The sequence below is a fragment of the Coenobita brevimanus genome, chromosome 2, assembly GCF_032717465.1.
Source record: "Coenobita brevimanus isolate Jiangsu-jjx chromosome 2, ASM3271746v2, whole genome shotgun sequence".
Lineage (NCBI taxonomy): Eukaryota > Metazoa > Arthropoda > Malacostraca > Decapoda > Coenobitidae > Coenobita > Coenobita brevimanus.
In genome coordinates this window covers 22361355-22382160 of record NC_136955.1, presented here as the reverse complement: position 1 = coordinate 22382160, position 20806 = coordinate 22361355, and the positions used below count along the sequence as shown (strand labels likewise).

Sequence of the window (20806 nt, the reverse complement as noted above, 5' to 3'; positions counted from 1 at the left end):
ATTTACCACAGAGATTATTTAAGTACACAGGGTCACATTATCAGAGCAAGAGGAATCCGAGATTACAAACCTCCGCCAATACGGAGGTGCAAGCAATGCAGGCAATATTTACCGAGTTAGAGGCAAATATGTTGAAAGTGCCACAATCCCGCAATGCTAAAGAACCTTTCAAAAAATTCCTGGATCTGGATGATGATCCGGATCACCACCAAAATATAATGGATTTTTCCTTGGACAATACCCTAGCCCTCAAAAAAAAAAAAAAAAAAAAAAAAAAAAGTTCAGCAAAATCCGTTCATAACTTTTTGAGTAATCCTGCTAACAGACAAACAGAAAAATAGACAAACAAACCAAAGCCGGCAAAAGCATAACCTTCTTGGCGGAGGTAATAAGAACATGAGCCCTTCTCCAGCAACATCCTCTATGGGTCAGTCCCTCCCCCCTCCACCCACATCTGTTTTTCCCATGGACCTGATCTCATCTCATGGACCCATTTCCCTTCATGGAGTTATTTTCCCCCTTGACCCTCTTTTTCCATGACTTTACTTTCCCCCTTGGTCATATTTTTCGCATGATCCAATTTTCATGCGTGGATCAGTTTCCTTCCTCCATGAACTTGCTTTCTCCCATGGATCTTTTTCTCTTCATCTGAATCTGTTTTCCGCGTTGGACAGATTTCCTCCGTTGACCTGTTTCCTCTGGATATATCTTTCTTTGGAACTTCTATCCTTCCAGTGACCTACTTTTTCCATACAGTCGACCTATTTTTCCCCCATGGCCACTTTTTCTGGCCATGGAACAATCTTCTTCCATAAATTTATTTTCACCATTAACTTATTCTTCCCCATGGGCCTATTTTCTCCCCAAGTGGAAACGCTAATGACTAATACTGATTTTTTCTTCCATGGACCTCTTTCTGCTATGGCCCTTTGTTACCTGCTGGGCTATGTTTCCACTTGGGTTAATTTCTCCAAAGGACGTATCCCCTCATGAACCTGTTTTGCCACACGTACCTTATCCACCTATGGGCCTATTTACGTCATGGACCTATTCCACATTAAGCCTAATTTCCCCTGTCCACCCACCTTTCCACCCAGTCACAAACCCACATACATAGCCGCTCACCTCGTGTAGCAAGGCCATCTTTCTGTCTTGTCCTTTGACACCTACCAACCCATAAATCCCATCCACCCACCCACCCTAGCCCACCTACCCACCCCACTAACTCACCCACCCACCCACTATGCTCTGCCTATCCCAGTCGCCCATCCACCCCACCCACTCTACCCACTACATCTACTCTGTCGCCCCACCCACCCTGCGCACCAATCTCTTCCAGGCACCCTGCTTGTCCATCCACATATCCAGTCACTGCACTCTGCCTGCCTACACCCTGAGTAACCCTACCCCAATCACGTACCCATTCACTCCATCGTGCCTATTTACTCACTCCGCTCCATTCATCATTCACACCCATCCAGCCATCTACCCTGCACACCCATCCTGCTTACCCAATCTGTACCATCTCACCCATTCATCCACCCACTATCCCACCTCGTGACCCAACCTGTCCACCCACCAAGCTCCGCTGGTAAGATGAGTTGCAAGTTGCCTCACACACACACACACACACACACACACACACACACACACACACACACACACACAAAGAAAGGCATAGCTGCTTTTAGAGTATGAAATAAGAACAAATTGATTTGTACAAGCTCACTTTTTCTAAGGATATATTATAAGCATGTGACGATAGATCTGAAATTTCTGTATGGTTCGTGACTACACTCTAAAGTGGGATACAGGCTGAGCACATTTAAAAGTCACAGGTGTTCCAAGAATGGTAGTGAAGAATTAGGGGTTCATTTTCACCTCCGAGTTTTCAGTTTTAATAAATATGGGCGAGAGAGAGAGAGAGAGAGAGAGAGAGAGAGAGTACCACATTCAATTTCTTGAGCATAGCCCCGAAAGGTTGAGTACATCCCTTACATATACACTTACCGCTATCAGGCAAAATTATTAAGCTTAAGAGAGAACCGTAAAAGTAGATGTTAAGGAATGCTATATTCTAATCCCCTCTTTTCAAGAAGTCTCTCCTGATCTGTATAGTACTAAGATAAAAACCATGAAATTAAGATGCTGCCATGGTGAACGTGTTGATGCGTGCGTGAGAGCGGGTGTTTCAGTTTTGGTCTTCATTAGCACAGCTACGAAATATTTCATAGTCAGATTAGTGGGTATACCAAAGTGAGAAAAAAAAAACATCAAACAAAAAATATACAGTATAACCAGAGCACTTTACTAGTGTGGAGATTTGATTATCATATAGTCAAGAATAAGTTTTTTGCCTTGCATTATATTTTGTCTCGTTTATTTTATTAGAGTTACTTCTAAAAGACTATATTCTGTTTGAAAGAGAATACTCATAACCTCTCAGGCAGAAATATATACAAATGGAACGTACGAATCTGGAGCTGTTGTCGTTGAGCTCCAGGCCCATGTGGACGTGACCCTGGTCAACTGCAGGCTGAAGTTGTCCTTTTCCAGTAGTCCATTATACTCCTTTGGGAGATAAAGAAGGTGAGGGACGTTTGAGTAATCGAGTACCTTCACCACCCACTTTAATTGGTGCCACTGCCTGAAGGCGTCCCTCTCCTGCACCTTCCACGAGCTAAAAAGGGTAAACAAACAAAATGCGTCACCGGATTTAATAGGGTTCAGATTCTTTATATATACTTTCTCCCTCCAACCCCACAGAGCACAAGCGGCAATAACCGTCTGGAGCGAGCACCCCCCTCCCGACCGGCGCCAAGGTGGGACCAACCCCTCCTGAGGCCACAATTCGACAACAGCAGCAGCAACAGGGTGGTGGCAGCTGCTGGCAGAACTGCTTTTCTTCACTGCCTCGTCAAACACCTTGGGAATCGTGTGGTAAGTAGAAAAATAAATAAATAAAGCATCTGGTTTACGTAATCATCAGGTTAGTACCAAAATCGGCTGACCTCTGTAAATGATTGGTTAGTCTAACACTGATCTGTTTTCAGTCATCTTGTTACTATTAAATTGGTCTTTATTCATCAACTCAATATTATCTTGCTGAAATCGTCTTGTCAGTGCTTCAGTTGCCCAGTTCAAACCGCATGGTAAGAATCAGTGCTCTGTTGGAATCAACTTAAAGGTCACAGATCAACACCAACCGTAACAGCAGGGAGGTGGGGATAGCGTGGAGGACGTTCTTAACTGCCTTTTCGGATATATTGGCAATGACATGTTTATTACAGATATCATCTGGTTTTGTTTTCAGTTCTCTAGTGCGAGTAGTTAGGAAGATACTTCAGTTTTGGGGTTAATATTTCAATAGTCTGATCAGGGAAATTTCATCTGGCCTATGATCTAGTTAATTCTAGCCCTCGTTCCTACATTTCCCTACAAGGAAATGCTTTGTTTATTCCCTTCCTTCTACGTGTTGATTGTTCTTCTAACCGACGCTTGATATCATTACCTCAAGCCCAAACCTCTGAACTGATTAACCTGAAAATTGCTACAGTGCATTTACTCATAAGGGACTAGTAATCCCTACCCCCTTTCAGCTTAGTTGATGGCCAAGTGTTGTCAGACTGGAAGGCAATTTTGACTGGCAGTTAAGGAGTGTCGTCACTTCTTCATAACTATAGCTCACCGAATTCCATACACCAATGACTAAGTTTTCAAGTTGTGGGAGTTGCTCAGTTCCATCGCATGAAAGCAAAGCAATTATATAAGTATTCATGTGACGCATTTTAAGATTTTGTTTTTCGTTATGGTTGCTTTATTATTTTATAGTACAAAACAGTATATAAAGTCGAGCTGGAAATGATTAAAAAACAACTACAGAACCACGAGACGATAATACAAAGATCTCAAAAAACACTTGTTCTAATTCCAATTGCAGTAGCGATATGAGACCGGTTTGATTCGAACGTGCCGTCAACCTGCTTATTTTTCTATTCTTTTCATCTATCTATCTATCTATTGCCAGACTCCTCAATTCCGTAAGGCTTACGGAGTGGCCACAAACAAATCGCCTCCATGTCGCACTGTCCAACGCTATTTCACTGCCATTCTTTTCATATGAATTGTAAATACAAGTGGATACATTTCCCGTATTTATCTGTTAGAAGCAAACTTTGGGAAATGCCATGATTTTGCTCACTTAAGTTGCCTTTAAGATTTTGTTTTTTTCTCCTTGAACAGATATGAATGGAACTTGCCTTTTAAAATGTAAGTTTTTTTTTTTTTTTTTTTTTTTAAGACTCTGTTATGCTTTTATTTGTCTTTGGTACCAAATTATGCAATGGTTATATAATGGCTGCGATACCAAACACCAGTGACTAGAATTCTTTCAAGTTTGTTTTTTTGATCATGCGTCTATTATTGCTATTATTATTACTGTTATTATTATCATTATCATTATCATTATCATTATTGTTATTAATATTATTATTATTATCATTTACATTTCATTCAAAGCTGTTTTTTTTTTTTTTTTTTTATTTGTCCGACTCTGGGCAAAGGCTTCAGGGCCTACATCTCGGTGGCAGTGACCTATCCCAAGGCCCAGTAGTCCTCATACACCTCCACATGTCACCACTTCGGCGCTAACACCCACCGTCCATATTGAATACATGCTAGGGCTGTCTCATACAGGACTGGTGTATTGGTATTAGCGGGGGTATTTCTACGACATGTTGGAGGGTCATCTGGTAGATCAGGAAAGTCTGCTTTTAGGAAATTCAAATCCTTAAACTGTTCCCTGCCCAAGCCGGGATTCGATCCTGGGTCCATTCGGACTGCAGGCCGCCTCTCTACCGATTCAGCCACCGCCTCTTCCAAATATAAACCTTTTCAAATTTCATTAAGCTCAGTAAATCCCCCAAATACTTGATATAAATCACAAAACTCTAGTCATTCCAAGTATAATAAAAATATCATTAAATACATTAATGTTGTGCTGTGATCACACTGCCGCTTCGAGCATGCAATTATCATGAAAAATAGCAGACTATCGTTGCTTGAAAAATTAGCCATGAAACTTTTGCCACATTAAACTTACATTCCTGTAGTTGTTTCAACACCAGTTACCATGATTTTTTTTCCACCAGGCTGAGCTGTGTGTGTGTTGTATGCTGTGAAAGTTTTAATTAAATCGGTTGAAACAAACATGAGGAAAATAACATGCCAACACAGAAATATATATGAAAAGGGGGGATCAGTTTTTGAAGTACAAATTAGCATAACGTTGCTTTTATGAACACTAATGACAATAATGATCAGTCAAAAAAAATTGAATAATTAAAACAATCTATGCATGGCTAAGGACAAAATTGCAGGCAACTATTGATATCTAAGACGTAAATGAGGACACTGTAGGACTTCCTCATTCCAAGGGTCTACTGCCGCAATAAAAAAACAAAAATGAAAAGTCGTATATAAAGCAGTTTAATCAATCAGACAGATGCAATACTACAAAATACGAATAAGGAAATTAAGAGAACTACTGCGTGTCTCTTGGTCACAAGTTACACGAATTCTTTAAATGCATTATAAAGTTATTTAAATGCGTCATACGGCTGGAAATGCGTCCGTGGTATGTAATTCAGCTACAGTAATATTACTGTCTAAGAAGATTTTAGCCTTTTTTTTTGGGGGGGGGAGGAGGATAGAGTATCACTTTAACGTTTGGTTCTTCAGTTTACTCTTGTTCTCGTTAACAGGAGACGATTAAGCTTGCTAAAGGGAAACCTACTGTACCTCCGTCCAAATGATATACTATTTATATTGTCTACGTATGGATGCATCATAGTTAGTGTGTAATAAAAACTCTAACCAGATATGGGCTATAAGGGTTTGCATCCAAGGGTTGTTTGTTGTTGTTTGCTTAGTTAATACCACAGAGGGACGAGTGACTGGCCTCTTTCACTTTTAATGTCTGGTCTGATTACCCTAGCTCTGTACCCCCACTTTCCTAATTGGTCAGTAGAAGGCCAGAAGATGGATTGATGATTGGATATTGTCTATACTACTTTCACCTAACTGGACCCAGATTTTCGTCCTTTTGTAGCTTCTTTCATACAGCTCCGTGACAAACAATGAAAGTGCTACAATCCCACATCCTTGCCATAGAGCTTCTTCTTGGCCAGCATCATGTTCAAGTGTTCATCTATTATCATAACTCAGTATTCAAGATGGAGAAATGGCAATATTAGACCATGTTAGGGTAAAAAAGAATATTGTTATTTTGTCTTAATTATAGGTAACATGGATGCGACACCAAGACGTGCAGGTGTTGACGGCAGGGCTCTTCACGTACACGACAGACCAACGCTTCTCTGCACTACACTCTGAGGGCTCTGATGACTGGACTCTGCGTCTCGCCCAAGCCAAGGTGTCAGACTCAGGTACCTACGAGTGTCAGGTGTCAACAGAGCCGAAGATATCCAGGGCCTTCACTCTTCATGTTGTCGGTGAGTTGGACTGGGGAGTAGGGAAGCGTCTTTTTTACATTCTCCGATTGCTTCCTACCGACGTTGTATCCTGTCTTTCATGTTTCTCATCCACCCCCTGGACGTCAGATGGTAACCTTCCTTTTAATACTCTGTTGGGCACTTCGTATTGCAATCACATTAAAATACTTCACATAACACCTTCCATCGTCGTGACCAGCAGGGAACCGTCTGAGAACTTTTCCTTACGATCGTACACTCGAGGAAAGTTCTGCCTTATACCCCTGCCTCCCAGTTCGGACTATTATGCGTGAGACAACCACTAAAGCAGCAACCAGAGACGCAAATGCCTGGTACCACTGTGTGACAGGGGAAAGGATAAGGGAGGAGGAAGGCTGGGGGAGCTTTCCCCTCTCTCTTCCATCCTCATCCTTCTCACACAGTTACCCGATAGATGAATGTTTGCTATTGCTTCGCTACCACTTGTCTCACATTTGCTGTTTCGAAGTGGTGAGCTAGTGTATAACGGTGAACTTTCCTCGGGACTATTCTACTTAACTTTGGAAGTGTGTCTCACGTTGAAGTATCTCATGTTGGAGGAGTCAGTGAAGGATATATCTAAACGCTCCTCCTGAAGTTTCTCTCAGTTTAGTATAATCGCCTGGATATGCTCTAGCCAAAATTAACAGGAAAAACAAAATCTGTGAATGAGTTAACTCTTTCAGTGCCATGGACGCAGTTGGGTATTTATTTTAGATTATATTCTGGTCCCCTTTTTCAGGTTAGGAGATTCTATCATTTACAAGGATTAATCGAGACAGTTTTCAACCTCTCATCTACTAGAACAATTGTCTACTGATCAAAGCCTTCTTGTGGTACCCTGTGTAAAATAATGCAAGACTGCGTCCATAGAAGGCAAGAAGATCAATGTAACTCCCTAACCACTCTAAATCGGTATATTTCTTCATATGCCCTGTTAATATTATTCTTATGTTCCTTATGGAATTTATGTCCATTTAAAGTCATCAATAACATACACAAGAAGACTAAGGTGGAGTAAGTAAAATAAATATCTAAGGCAGAGGTTGTACAGAGCCTTGTGCTCTGTCGAGAACACTGTCTTTTATTCTTTTTCGTCGGGAATGTGTGTTCCATAAGAATGGGATTATTTATTTTTGTGTCCCTGTATCTAGGAGAATACCTGATCTTCCGTTCCCTAAGGCCAACCAATCCTCTTACCTGATACAGACCATCATATATCCCTGTGTGTAGGGTTGCTTAAGTAGGAAGTAAAATGACCTATATTTTATTGGAGGGAAGTATGATTAAGAAGGGAGGGAAAAAATAATCTTTCCTTCCAGTAAGCGACGTTAACAGGAAACAGGGTAAATCTTATCTTTCTTATTTCTATCAGTGAAGTAAAAGGCAGTTATATAGTCTAATATATAGTGAGTGAACCAAAACTATTAAAAATTATATAGCTTTTTTCATTGTTTTGCTGAGAATTTAGAAGGAAATGGGGTAAACATTATCTTACTTCTTCGTGTAAGTGAATTTAATCAGATAACTTTATTAAACAAGCCCGTAGTTTATTACTTGAAGTGTACGTCCATAAGTCCCTGATGTTGTACTGGCTTTAGTTATGAAGGACAGTTTAGGGATTACTCTGGTATATCGTTCATTATATATTGATAACAGTTGATGAGATGGAGGGATGGTGTGGTGAGTTACATGAGAGGGAGATATAAGCGGAAGGGAGTTTAGACATGGTAGGGGACAGGGAGATATGTTTGTGGCCACCTCTGAAGGGAGATAGATAGATAGATAGATATATATATATATATATATATATATATATATATATATATATATATATAGAGAGAGAGAGAGAGAGAGAGAGAGAGAGAGAGAGAGAGAGAGAGAGAGAGAGAGAGAGAGAGAGAGATACATAGGCAGATAGATAGTCTGACCATCTTCATTGGACGTGATTTTTGTACCTTTCCGGCATACAGCATATCCCTTAGTTCGGTGGCAGAAAGATACTACACTTCGGTTTCACATTCCCTCCATAGCACTTCTTCGTGACTAGCATCATACTCTAGTACAAACATCGTGCAACAGCTCAATATTTAATGCAAAATATTGGTGTTCAGGTCGAATTTAAGTGGAATGTACATTAAACGAATACATAGGGTCGGCCATCTACAGTATAATGCTCCTCTTCCACTCTGTCAGGCGATTCTCGTGTTCTTCCGAGGCGGTTCAGTCAACGTTATCACTGTCTGTCCTGCATTATTAGTTCGTTTCTTACACACACCGTAACACCCACGCCCACACCAGCAGGCTGTGCCGTTCCTTAACACATAACATACCAACAGCGGTTTCGATCTGAGCGTTATTTATGGACCACCTTGTATAGAAAATAATAATCATAATCATCATTATTATCATCATCATCATCCGCATGTGTTACCTAGTGTGTCCTGTAGATTCTGCAGCACGATACGGATAATAATATGTTGATGGTGAAGTTGATGTCGATAAATATGTCAATAATGTTGGCGATGACGATGACGCTGATGACTAAAACGTTGCCGATGTTGTGTAGATGTCGATGATGATGCTAATGTTGAAGGTAATGTTAATGATGATGATGTTTATTTCGACGCTGATTTTCATGCTAATGTTGATGTTGGTGATGAAGATGACATTGGCGATAAGGACAACGATGAGAATGAGTATGATGATGATGATGATGATGATGGTGTGAGTGAATGTGAATATCGGGGACTCGCTCAGTTGCCTGTGCTCTCAATTAGAATCAACAATGCAATACAATTTTCTCTCTGATTTGGAACTCCGGTCAGCACTCGCCACAGAGAATATTCCTCTCCTAATTAGTGTCTCTCGCATCTGATTCTCTCTCTCTGTCTCTTCTCCTCCTTTCTCTCTGCTTTTCGCCTCCTTTTTCCCCTACATTTAACCCTTCATTCCGAGTACGTCTTTTTCGCGTCAAGTCTTTGGCTCCTATGACTCACTCTCAGTTGAATAAAATCAACTGATGTTAACTGGAAGAGGATACTTAAGTTTTTCTACCATGAGGAGTTAATGCTACCCGGATAACGCTCTCAGGTCCTATAACTCATTCTAAACTTTGTAGAACATATGGGGATGCCAAAAAGAGAGTACTAGAGTTGTTCCGACCGTGCAAGAGTTAATAAGACCACCAAGAGACGATTTTACATAACTTAAGAAGGACGTATAGTTGTGAATGGGGTTGGTGAACGCCTTATCTAAGAATACATAGCAGTGAAGAGGTTAGTCTATCCTAATTTTCATCTCTGACTTTTGGGTTTTCCTTCAAGTATACATGTTCATCCAGTCATCCTGTATCATATAGCATAATTCAGTACCTTTATTCCATTGACCTACATTATTTTTATTATAAACCAGCTGCCAATAAAAGATTATTATATTTCACTTTGGGGAGGTGTATTGCAGCAACGGGGTTAGTAAAACTATCTCTCCTGAACTGTGTAAAAACGTCATATTATAACAAGAATAGACAATAAATCCCCACCTCCTCGTGCCTCTTTCTCTGCCTCCTCCCTCCTCATCCCTCTTTGTACTTTCCGTACCCTCTCTTCTCCCTTCTTCCTCCTCCTCCTACTTATACCGTTTCCTCTTTCGTCTCATCCCTCTGGTTTCTTCCCCCCCCCCTCTTATCCCCCTTCCCTCTCCTCCTAATACATAACTCCTGTCTCTTTCCATTCCTCTCTTCCCCGTTCCCTTCCCTCACCCTTCTTCTCTCCCTCACCCCCCTCTTCTTCTCTTTTCATTCCCCTCTTCCGTTTTCCCCTCCCTCGCCTATATCCTCTCCCCTCTCCTCCTCGTTTTTTTTTTTTTTATCCACCTTTTCCCTTCCCCCGTCTCTTTTCCTCCTCCTCATCCCTCTCCACTCTCTCCCCTCTACTAATCCCTCTCTTTTGCTGTTCCTTGATCCTTCTCATACCTCTTCCTCTCTTTCCTCATCCTTCTTCTTTTTTCCCCTCCCTCTGTTCCTCCCTCCTCCACCCTCTCCCTCTCTTCATCTCTCTCTTCATTTCTCTCTTCCCCTTCCTTATCCCTCCCTTTCTCTTTTCCTCTCATTTCCTCCCCCTCATCCCCCTTCCTCTCTCTCCTCTCTTTACTAATTCCTGTTATCAGCTTATCAGTAGTGTGCAGATTAATGGAAAGATTCAAAAGAGATAAAATTGTTAATTATATAGAAATTAATATAATTAAATATAATTAAAGACTCGCAGCATGGATTCAAACAACGATGTTAATGCTCAACTAATTCATTGGACTTCCATGATGTTTACAAATCATATGACAACTCAAGAGCAGGAGATATTATAATTTGCCTCGACTTTAATAAAGCATTTGACACCGTCCCTCACAAGTATCTCGTAAGCAAAATAGAAGCCCATGGAATAGAAGGAAATACGGAGAAATGGTTACAAGACTGGCTTTCAGACAGAAAACAACGGGTTGTGATAAGCGGAAAGGAGTCCAAATGGCATAATGTGATGAATGGCATTCCTCAGGACTCAGTACTTGGACCGATACTTTTTTTTATTATCTTCATAAACGACATAGATGAGGGTTTAAAATGTAAAATATCCATACTTGTAGACTATACTGAAATAACCAATAAAGTAACTACAACGTTTCATTGGCAGCAGTTACAAAATGACCTTAATACTTTGGCAAGCTGGACAGAAAAATGGCAAATGAAATTCAACACAGAAAAATGCAAAGTACTTCATATTGGAAATAACAGCGTCCATACGAAATGCAAAATGAACAATATCCAGTTATCACGTATAGACAATGAAAAGGATCTTGGTGTGATAATAACAACCGACCTAAAACCGAGTAAGCAATGCACCGAGGTGGTTAAAATTGCAAACAAGTTGGTGGGATTTATTGGAAGGACTTTAGAGTTTCAATCAGAAAAAGACCTACTTGCCTTGTACAACTCGCTGGAGCACCCCTATCTCGAGAATTGTATGCAGTTCTGGTCTCCGTACCACAGAAAGTACGTAGAAATAACAAAGAAAATACAGCGAAGAATCACAAAAATGATACCACGATTGAGAAACAAACCATATGAGGAACGCATTGAAGAACTTCAACTATTTAGCATAACGATGTGGCCTTGCTGAAGTTTTCAAAATCATGAAGAGATGTGACAACTTGGACATGAATAAACATTTTGAACTAGACCGGTCGAACCAAACCAGGAGTAATGGTTGCAAAATTATAGGAAAGCGTTTCCAATCCCATGAAGCAAAATACTTCTTCTTGAACAGAATCGTATATATCTGGAACAGATTACCCTCAGATACCGTGAACAGCATCTCAGTTAAGACATTTTAAAACAAAATAGACAAGTTCTTGCACGAGAATCCTCAGCTGACTGTTCTGTCCGAATAACATACTTTTACCAGCTATGCGTGAGTTTGTTCCCCTCCTGTCTACAAGACACTCCGTAAACTTAACGTACCCGTACATAGCGTCTCGTCGAGTCATAATATGTTTATCAATTTATTACATGCAAACAAAGTAGTATAACCACAGAGAAGGATCTGTACAGATAGCCCTGAGTTAATGATCACTACTCTTACTTTCGACCTGTGATGGGCTGTGAATCACTGAGGGTCCCTGTTAGTTAAGTGACCATCATCGTGATTTTTTTAATGTATCAGGGATCACTGCTTCAGGAGGTAATTTGCTTATTTCTTCCGCATGGGAAAGTTCCTTGTCACAGTGAAGTGAACTGAGCTGCGGCCTGATTAACTGCTGCCTTCCTTTAAAGCGCCAGGCAAGACTGCTACACCACCCCTGAACATCCACACTCTGCATTTTCCACATTGTGTCTACAGACGCCCCGTTATCTCAGTGCACCCGTACATAATGTCATGCCTTATTTATTTATTTATTTATTTGATTATTTATTTCACTTTATTAATTCTCTTTCAGGTAGCTTGTAGATAAAGTATTATTCAATGTAACTTTTCCTTTTCAGTCATTCCAAAGAAATTTCCATGTCAGTTTTTCCATGCTCCATGCAGGTCCTTCTCACTTTTTTCCTGCCAGTTTTAACTGGAGGGTTTGGAGGCGGGGGGAAGCCTTCTTGCTTTACTATCCTTATCGTTCAGCATATAGATTTAGATCTCGTAGTCATAGTCTACTCTGTAACAAGCAGCCTTGAAAGGACCATAAGCTCTGTTGCTGTTTGCTTTCCTTTGTATTCCTTTGTATTCTTCCTTTCTGTCCTCATCCTTCTTCCTCTTTCGCTTCCCTCTCTTCCCCTTTCCCCTTCCTCATTCCCCTCATCTCTCTTCCTCTCTCCCCTCCCTCAGCTTCCTCCTCTCTCTTCTTCTCTCTTTTCGCTCCTTTCTTCCCCTTCCCTCCCCTCTCCTCGTTTCTTTCCCTGGTCCTCGTTCCCCTTCCTCTACTCGCTACTAATCCCTGTCTTCCCCTCATACCTCTTCCTGTCTCTCCTCATCCCTCTCTTACATTCCACCCCTCGTCATCCCTCTCCACTTATTCCCTCTTCACTTCCACCTCCTCAGTAAATCTGGGAATGGACAAAAATGGAACAAAGCCAAGAAGAAGGACTGCAGAAAATAAATGAGAAAAAAAGCGAGGTGATTCAGTAGAGGAGATGTATTTATTGAGCACGTGCAAGCAAGAGGGGAGGGAGGGAGAGAGAGTGAGAGTAGGAGGAGAGAGAGTGAGAGAAGGGTGGGAGAGACAGGGAGAGGAGGAGGGAGAGAGAGGGAGAGAGAAAAGAGAAGAGAGGGAAAGGAGGATGGGGTGGAAAGGAAGAGAGAGGAAAAATGATGGGACAGAGGGGAAGTGAGAGGAAAGGAAAGATGAAGATAGGGGAAAGAAGAAAAACGAAAGGGAAAGAAGAGAAGATAAAAAATAATCCACGAGGGAGAGGGGGGAGAGAAGAGAGAGAAAGGGAGGGGAGGGGAAGGGTTGTGGGTAAAAATAAAAGATAGAGAGAATTAAAGATAAAGAAAGAGCATGAGAGGAAAATAACACAACTGACCAGAAAAAATATATAATACTGTCATTTAGACTGAAAACATGGCATAAAGCTCTGTTGGTGGAGCTGATTAAAATAAAAGGGTATCATTTATTGTGCACAATGTCATTACGTGGGAATATGAAAAGAGTATGCTGTATATGCGTAGTGGATGAAAAATAGTTAAATTTGTGCAATAATAAATTCAGTGACAGACAAACAAAATGACATACATACATACAGGTAGACAGACAGACAGACAAACAGACAGACAGGCAGACAGGAAAGAATGGTAAAAGGGTGGGCTGGGGTGAAAGGGAAGGATGAAGGAGGGAAGGGATGGATGGGATGAGAAACGGAGGAAGGAGAGTAAAATAGAAGGAAATAATGAAAGAGGGAAGTGAGTGGATGAGAGGAGTATGGATAGGAAGGTCCACATGGTGGAGTGAGGGAAGAAAGGGACCAGGGGGAGGAAGGAGTGAAAGAAAGAAGGGGAGAGGGAGGAAAAGAAAGAGGAGGAGAAAGAGGCAAAAAAAATGCTGAAAGAAAGGAGAGTGGAGGGAAGACAGGAGCGAAGAAGGGAAGAAAGACAAAAGAACATGTAAATAATAATAATAATAATAATAATAATAATAGTTTTATTTCGTCAGTAACGACATAGCTAATAGTATTTATAAAACACGGTTAGTATTGTCGTGGTGCCTTTTATAAGTAAAGTGATATATATACGTGGAAGAAGGAAGAGAGGGGATAGTAAGAGGAAAATGAATAAGAGGTATAAAGGAGGAAAGAATAAAAAAATGTATGTATGAGGCAGGTGTTGACGACCATCGTCCACTCACTTTATGTAGTGCTACCCACTTCTTCCTTCACTATTATCATTCTTTTTCTGTGTTTCACTCACATTATGTAGTGCTACCCACTTCTTCCTTCACTATTATCATTCTTTTTCTGTGTTTGCCCTTGGCTCTTCCTATTTCTCCCATCTTTCCTGTCGGTTTTTACTACTCTTCTTTCCATGTCAGGTGGCTTTACATTGAGTGACAAGCCAATTGGTTTCCTGTAAGCCAGAAAACCATTTACAACGCTGGGTAGTCACCACATAACAAACGCATACTGGTTCCCTTTGTGTCAGCAAGTGGGTTGGCGGAGGGTTAGTATCCCTCTCCGTAAAACAACTAACTCAGAGACAAACGGCCACCCCTTACGGGATTATGGCGTCTGTCTAAAGATAGAGATAGTTGAAGTGAAGCATGAAGAGGGCAAGATGAAAAAGAAAGAGAGGAAGCAGAAGGGAGAGAAGGGAAGGAGATGGAGGAGCATGGGAAAGAAGAGCACGAAGAAGGGAAGTAAAGAGGAAGGGAAGGAAGTAGTAATTTGTTATGAAGATGTGAAGGGGGGGGGGGAGTACCATGAAGCACCCATCTACTAAAACTGGACACATAGTTGGAGGGATGAGGACTTGAAGTTGGCGATTTAGTACTTCAGAAGCAAAGGAGATCGGGAAATAGGTATACAGTATGGATGATGACGATGACGACGAAGTATATGGGTCCACGACTAACTTTTTTACATCCAACTGCTTTTAATTTCATAGGTATAAGGCTACAAGGCTTGATATGGACTCTTACCATTACAGAAGCTGACTGTCATCGTAATATTCAGCGATAATAGGCCACCCTCCATTTATTCATTATTGCAACCTTCCAGATTACTTAAGAAATAAAAGCAGTCACTCAAACTCATTATCTTCTCTTAACTTCTGCACCATCAGACGTCCTTCCCGAACAAAATAAAATTACCTTGTAGAAGACACACACACACACACACACACACACACACACACACACACACACACACACACACACACACACACACACACACACACACACACACACACACACACACACACACACACACACACACACACACACACACACACACTCATGCTACCACCTCAGAGTCACATTTGCCACTGCCACACACAACAAGACCACACTTCATACTGACTTCATCACGTTGTCACGCCTCCACCTACCAGACCTCATTCTACCACACCTCACAGTTGCATCTTACACTGCCATATCTTACAAGGCCACAACACACACACACACACACACACACACACACACACACACACACACACACACACACACACACACACACACACACACACACACACACACACACACACACACACACACACACACACACACACACACACACACACACACACACACACACACACACACACACACACACACACACACACACACACACACACACACACACACACACACACACACACACACACACACACAACTTACACTGCCACATCTTATAGCACACACCTCAGAGTCACATCTCATCCTACCACACTAAACCAGGCAACACCTCATACTGCCTCGTCTCACACTGTCACACATCTCACTATCACACGTCACTCGAACAAACTTCACACTTACATTTCACACTGCCATATTTTACAAGACCACATCTCACATTGCCACACCTCACAGTGTTACATCTCACACTGTCATTCATCACAGTCCACCCTTCACACTGCCACAGCTCAGAGTCACGCCTCGCTCTCACACCTCACCATGCCATACATATCATTCTGCCGCACCTCGCAATGCCATGACTGGTACCACGTCTCACAATACTACGCCTCAGACAGCCATACTTCACACTGCGGCACATCACACTGCCACATCTTTCATGTCACATCTCATAATGTTACATTTCACACTACCACAATTCACAACGCCGCACTTCAAAGTCACATATCACAGCCACACCTTACACTGCCTCACACCACGTTGTTACAGATCACACTGCTATATATCGCATTTCAACAAATCACACTACCATAGCTCACACACCACAGCATAACATCCCACACTCCAATAAGTCACACCTCACAATGCCACAGGCCACATTATAACTCCTCATACTACCACATACCACATTACTGCACCTCACATTGGTAACAGCACTCTGCCGGATATCAGTCACATGATGCACTGCCACACCTCACACTGCCACATACCCCACTGTCACATCCCACACTACCACACCTCACGTACCAAACCTTACGCTACCCCTTTTCACAGCCTCACCTTACATTGCTACACCTCACATTACTTCACAGACATCTCTCTAACACTCAGTAACTACTTAATTTCCAAGTACTTCCCCAGATTTCTTGCAGTTTACATACAGAGGTGGCAGGAAGGATGTATGTTCTGAAGAAGGTGCACATGGTAAAAAGGAGTACCCAGTTTTCACAATACAGCATATACATTTATGCTTATAATTTCCTTACAGAGGCGGCAGCTAGGATATCGGGACCAAAGGAGGTTCACATGGTAAGCGGCAGCAGCATCAACTTAACATGTGTGGTTAATGGCAGCACAGAGCCTCCACAATACATCTACTGGTACCGTGGAACCACTTTGGTGAACTACAGCTCCAGGGGCGGCATCAGCGTAGTGACAGACAAGCTTTCACGTACGTCAAGGCTCATCCTCACCAGGTGCCATATTCAAGCTTTGTTGAGCTTTAAGCTGTGTGTCTGAGATTGCTTCTCTGGCAAAATCACAGCGTTTCATCAGTATGCCTGTGTATACTTTTATCTTCGCCAATTACATTTACATACGTTCTTGAGCATCTTTGATTATAGTTTTAGATTCACGAACAATATTAACATTTTTTGAGCTTGAATTTTTTTTTATTGCTTGTTGTTGCCATTATCATAGGTCTCTTCTTTATTGGCTTAGTTTGGTTTATCTGGGACATTGCTTTATTTATTTATTTACTAACTTTGTGTTTGTGTCCAACTTTGGACAAATACTAATAGTACATTCTCTGAGGCCTAGTAGTCCTCCTACGTGCTACATGCTATGCACCAAACCCCCTGGGGGTAGTTTTTTTTTTCAAGAATACTCCCCCAGTATCCCTGCTTGTCGTAAAAGGCGACTAAAAGGGTTGACGGAGAGTTAGTGCCCCTCCCCGGAAAACAACTAACCAAAAAAATAAACAATAAGCCTCGGACAAGGACTGACCAAAAGATGACGACCAAGGACCGGACAAAGGACATGGTTATCGGAACGTGGAATGTAAGGGAAGCGAATGATGAGGTGAAAGAGAGAGAGATTGTCCAGGTGCTTGAGGGTGCGAAAGTGGATGTATGTGGAATAACTGAAACAAAATGGAGAGGAGAAAGTGTGAGAGATGGGGTATATGTGCAGGAGTAGGTGAGAATGAGAGGGCAAAGGAAGGAGTATGTATAGTTGTGAGTAAAAGATGGAAGAAGAGCATAAGACAGTATGGATCAGTTGGGTCAAGGATTGTGTGGGTAAAGTTGAAAGTTGGAATACAAATGTGGGCGATTGTGTGTGTGTATGCGCCAACGCAAGATCGTGCTAGAAGAGTGAGAGAAGAGTTCTGGACAAATCTAGAAGTGTCCATGGAAAAGTTTGGAAGGAATGAGAGAGTGTTTTTGATTGGTGATATGAATGGTAAAGTTGGGAATGTGAAGGTGGATGGAATAGTTGGTGAGTGGAGTGTGCCTGCTGAGATAGATGAGAATGGGAGTGCGTTAGTGGACATTTGTGCTGGGAGGGGGTTGGTGATAGCCAATACCCTCTTCAGGCATAAAATGATCCACAGGTATACATGGCGAGTGATGAGAAGGGTGGGTGGTGAACTCAATGAAAGGAAGGCAATGATTGATTATGTGTGTGTGGATGAAAGGATGCGAAGATGTGTAATGGATGCAAGAGCTCATAGAGATTGGGGGAGTGGACTTTCTGACCACTACTTGGTGGTGGCCAGAATTAGAATTCAAGTAAGATGGAGGAATAGAAGAAGGGAAAGACGAGAGGAAGGAGTCGTTGCAAGGAGAGTGGAATGGTTACAAGAGGATGAGAAAAAGGCAGAGTATAAGAGAGAAGTGGAGGAACGATTGGGCAAATATGAATTGGAGCAGATGGGAGACGTGGCAGGTGTGTGTAGGATATTTACAAAAGAAATATGTGCAGCATGTGATGTGGTGTGTGGAAGGAAGAGAAGACGGAGGGGGGTGCAAGGAACAGTGTGGTGGACTGAAGAGGTGAGACAGGCCGTGGCACAAAAGAAGAAAGCATACAATGAATGGATGAGAAATAGGGGCGTGGAAGAAGTTGAGAGGCGGAAGAGAGAGTTATATGTAGAAAGAAAGAGAGAGATGAAAGGATTAGTAAGAGAGAGTAAGAAGAAAGTGGATGAGGAATTTGGAAGGAATTTGAGTGTAAAGTGGAGGGACTGTAAGAAAATGTTCTGGAATGAGGTGAAAAGAGTAAGACAGGGTGGAAGTGAAGTTAGCAGGGGAGTGAAAGATAAAAATGGTAGATTACTAGTGGAGAAGGGAGAAAAAGTGAGCAGATGGAGAGAACACTTTAAGGAATTGTTGAACATAGAGGATGGAAGTAATGCGAGTATAAGTGGCTGGGGAATGGCTGGGAGAAGGAGGGAGGTGAGAAGACAGGAAGAAATCAGTAGGATAGAAGTTGTGGAAGCAATGAAGAAAGTTAAATCGGGGAAAGCCCCAGGAATTGATGGAGTGTGTGGTGAAATGCTGAAGCATGAGGTAGAGATTGTAGTAGAATGGATGTGGAAGATGTGCAGATTGGCCTGGGAGGAAGGTAGAGTCCCGTAGGATTGGAAGTCAGGTATAATTATTCCCTTGTACAAAGGAAAAGGGGAAAAAGAAGTGTGTGGTAATCATAGGGGCATTTGTCTTCTTAGTATAATAGGAAAAGTGTATGGTAGGATACTTATTGACAGAGTTAGAGAATGAACAGAGAAATTAGTTGAAGAACAGGGAAGCTTTAGGAAGGGAAGAGGTTGTGTAGATCAGATATTGATTCTTAGATCTTTAGTGGAAAAGTTTCTAGAGAAGGGAATGAAGTTGTATGCGGCTTTCATGGATTTGGAGAAAGCATATGACAGGGTGGATAGACAAGGATTATGGAAAGTGTTAAGAATATAAGTAGTAGTTGGGAAGTTGTTGAATGCTGTGAAGAGTATGTACGATGGTGCGAAGGCTGCAGTGCATGTGGATGGTGAACTAAGTGAATTTTTCTCTTTGAAAGTTGGGTTGAAACAGGGATGTGTCATGTCTCCATGGTTGTTCAATCTTTACATGGATGGGGTAATAAAAGAGGTACAAGGTAGGGTAGTGGATGTTGGAGTGGCCCTGGTGAGAGAGGATAGTGTTTGGAAACTCCCTGTAATGTTGTTTGCAGATGATACTGTGTTGTTGAGTGAAGACGACGGGGAGCTGCAAGGCTTGGTGGGTGAGTTTGGGAGAGTGTGTAAGAAACGGAATCTAAAGGTGAATGTAGGGAAGAGTAAAGTGATGGTCTTTGAGAGAGGTGAAGTCAGTGAATGTACAGCGAGGTTGGATGGTGAGGAATTGGAAAATGTGAGTACGTTTAAGTACTTGGGTAGTGTGATGAGTAAGGATGGAGGTTTGGAGAGTGAAGTGCTTGAAAGGGTACAGCAGGGAAGAAAGGTTGCTGGTTCTTTGAAAGCCGTGATAAGAAACAGGGAAGTGAGCATGGAAGTGAAAAAGTTACTACATGACAGTATTGTGATACGAACTCTAACGTATGGAAGTGAAGCTTGGACGTTGTTGGAAGGACACAAGTCAAGAGTGAGAGCAGTGGAAATGAGTTATTAAAGAGGAGCCTGTGGAGTCACATGGAGAGACAGGCTGACGAATGAGGATATAAAGGAGCGTTGTGGTGTGGATGTGGATGTGATAGGAAGCGTTATGAGGAACACACTGAGGTGGTTTGGCCATGTGGAGAGGATGGAGGGTGAAAGACTGACGAAGAGAATGTATGTGAGTGAGGTGGAGGGGGGAAGAGGGAGGGGGAGGCCGAGGATGAGATGGAGGGATAGGGTGGAGAGGTATATGAGAGAGGGGTGTGTGAGTTGGGAGCAGGGTAGTGAGATGGCGGGGGACAGGGCGACTTGGAGGCGGTTTGTTTGTGGCCACCCCAAATGGGATTAAGGCGTCTGGCAATAGATAGATAGAATAATAATAATTATTATTATAATAATAATAATAATAATAATAATAATAATAATAATTATAATAATAATAATAATTATAATAATAATAATTATCATTATTATTATTATTATTGTTGTTGTTATTATTATTATTATTATTATTATT

At 41.7% G+C, this 20806-nt stretch overlaps 1 protein-coding gene across 1 annotated transcript in view; it reads left to right on the top strand.

Moving 5' to 3' along the window:
- Nucleotides 1-20806, top strand: part of LOC145391835 (zwei Ig domain protein zig-8-like) — a 161156-nt gene that overhangs the window by 132694 nt on the left and 7656 nt on the right. The window contains exons 4-6 of the mRNA XM_080266326.1: nucleotides 2767-2940; nucleotides 6302-6512; nucleotides 16906-17113. Coding sequence (XP_080122452.1) covers nucleotides 2767-2940; nucleotides 6302-6512; nucleotides 16906-17113 — 593 coding nt within the window. The remainder of the gene's footprint in view (nucleotides 1-2766; nucleotides 2941-6301; nucleotides 6513-16905; nucleotides 17114-20806) is intronic.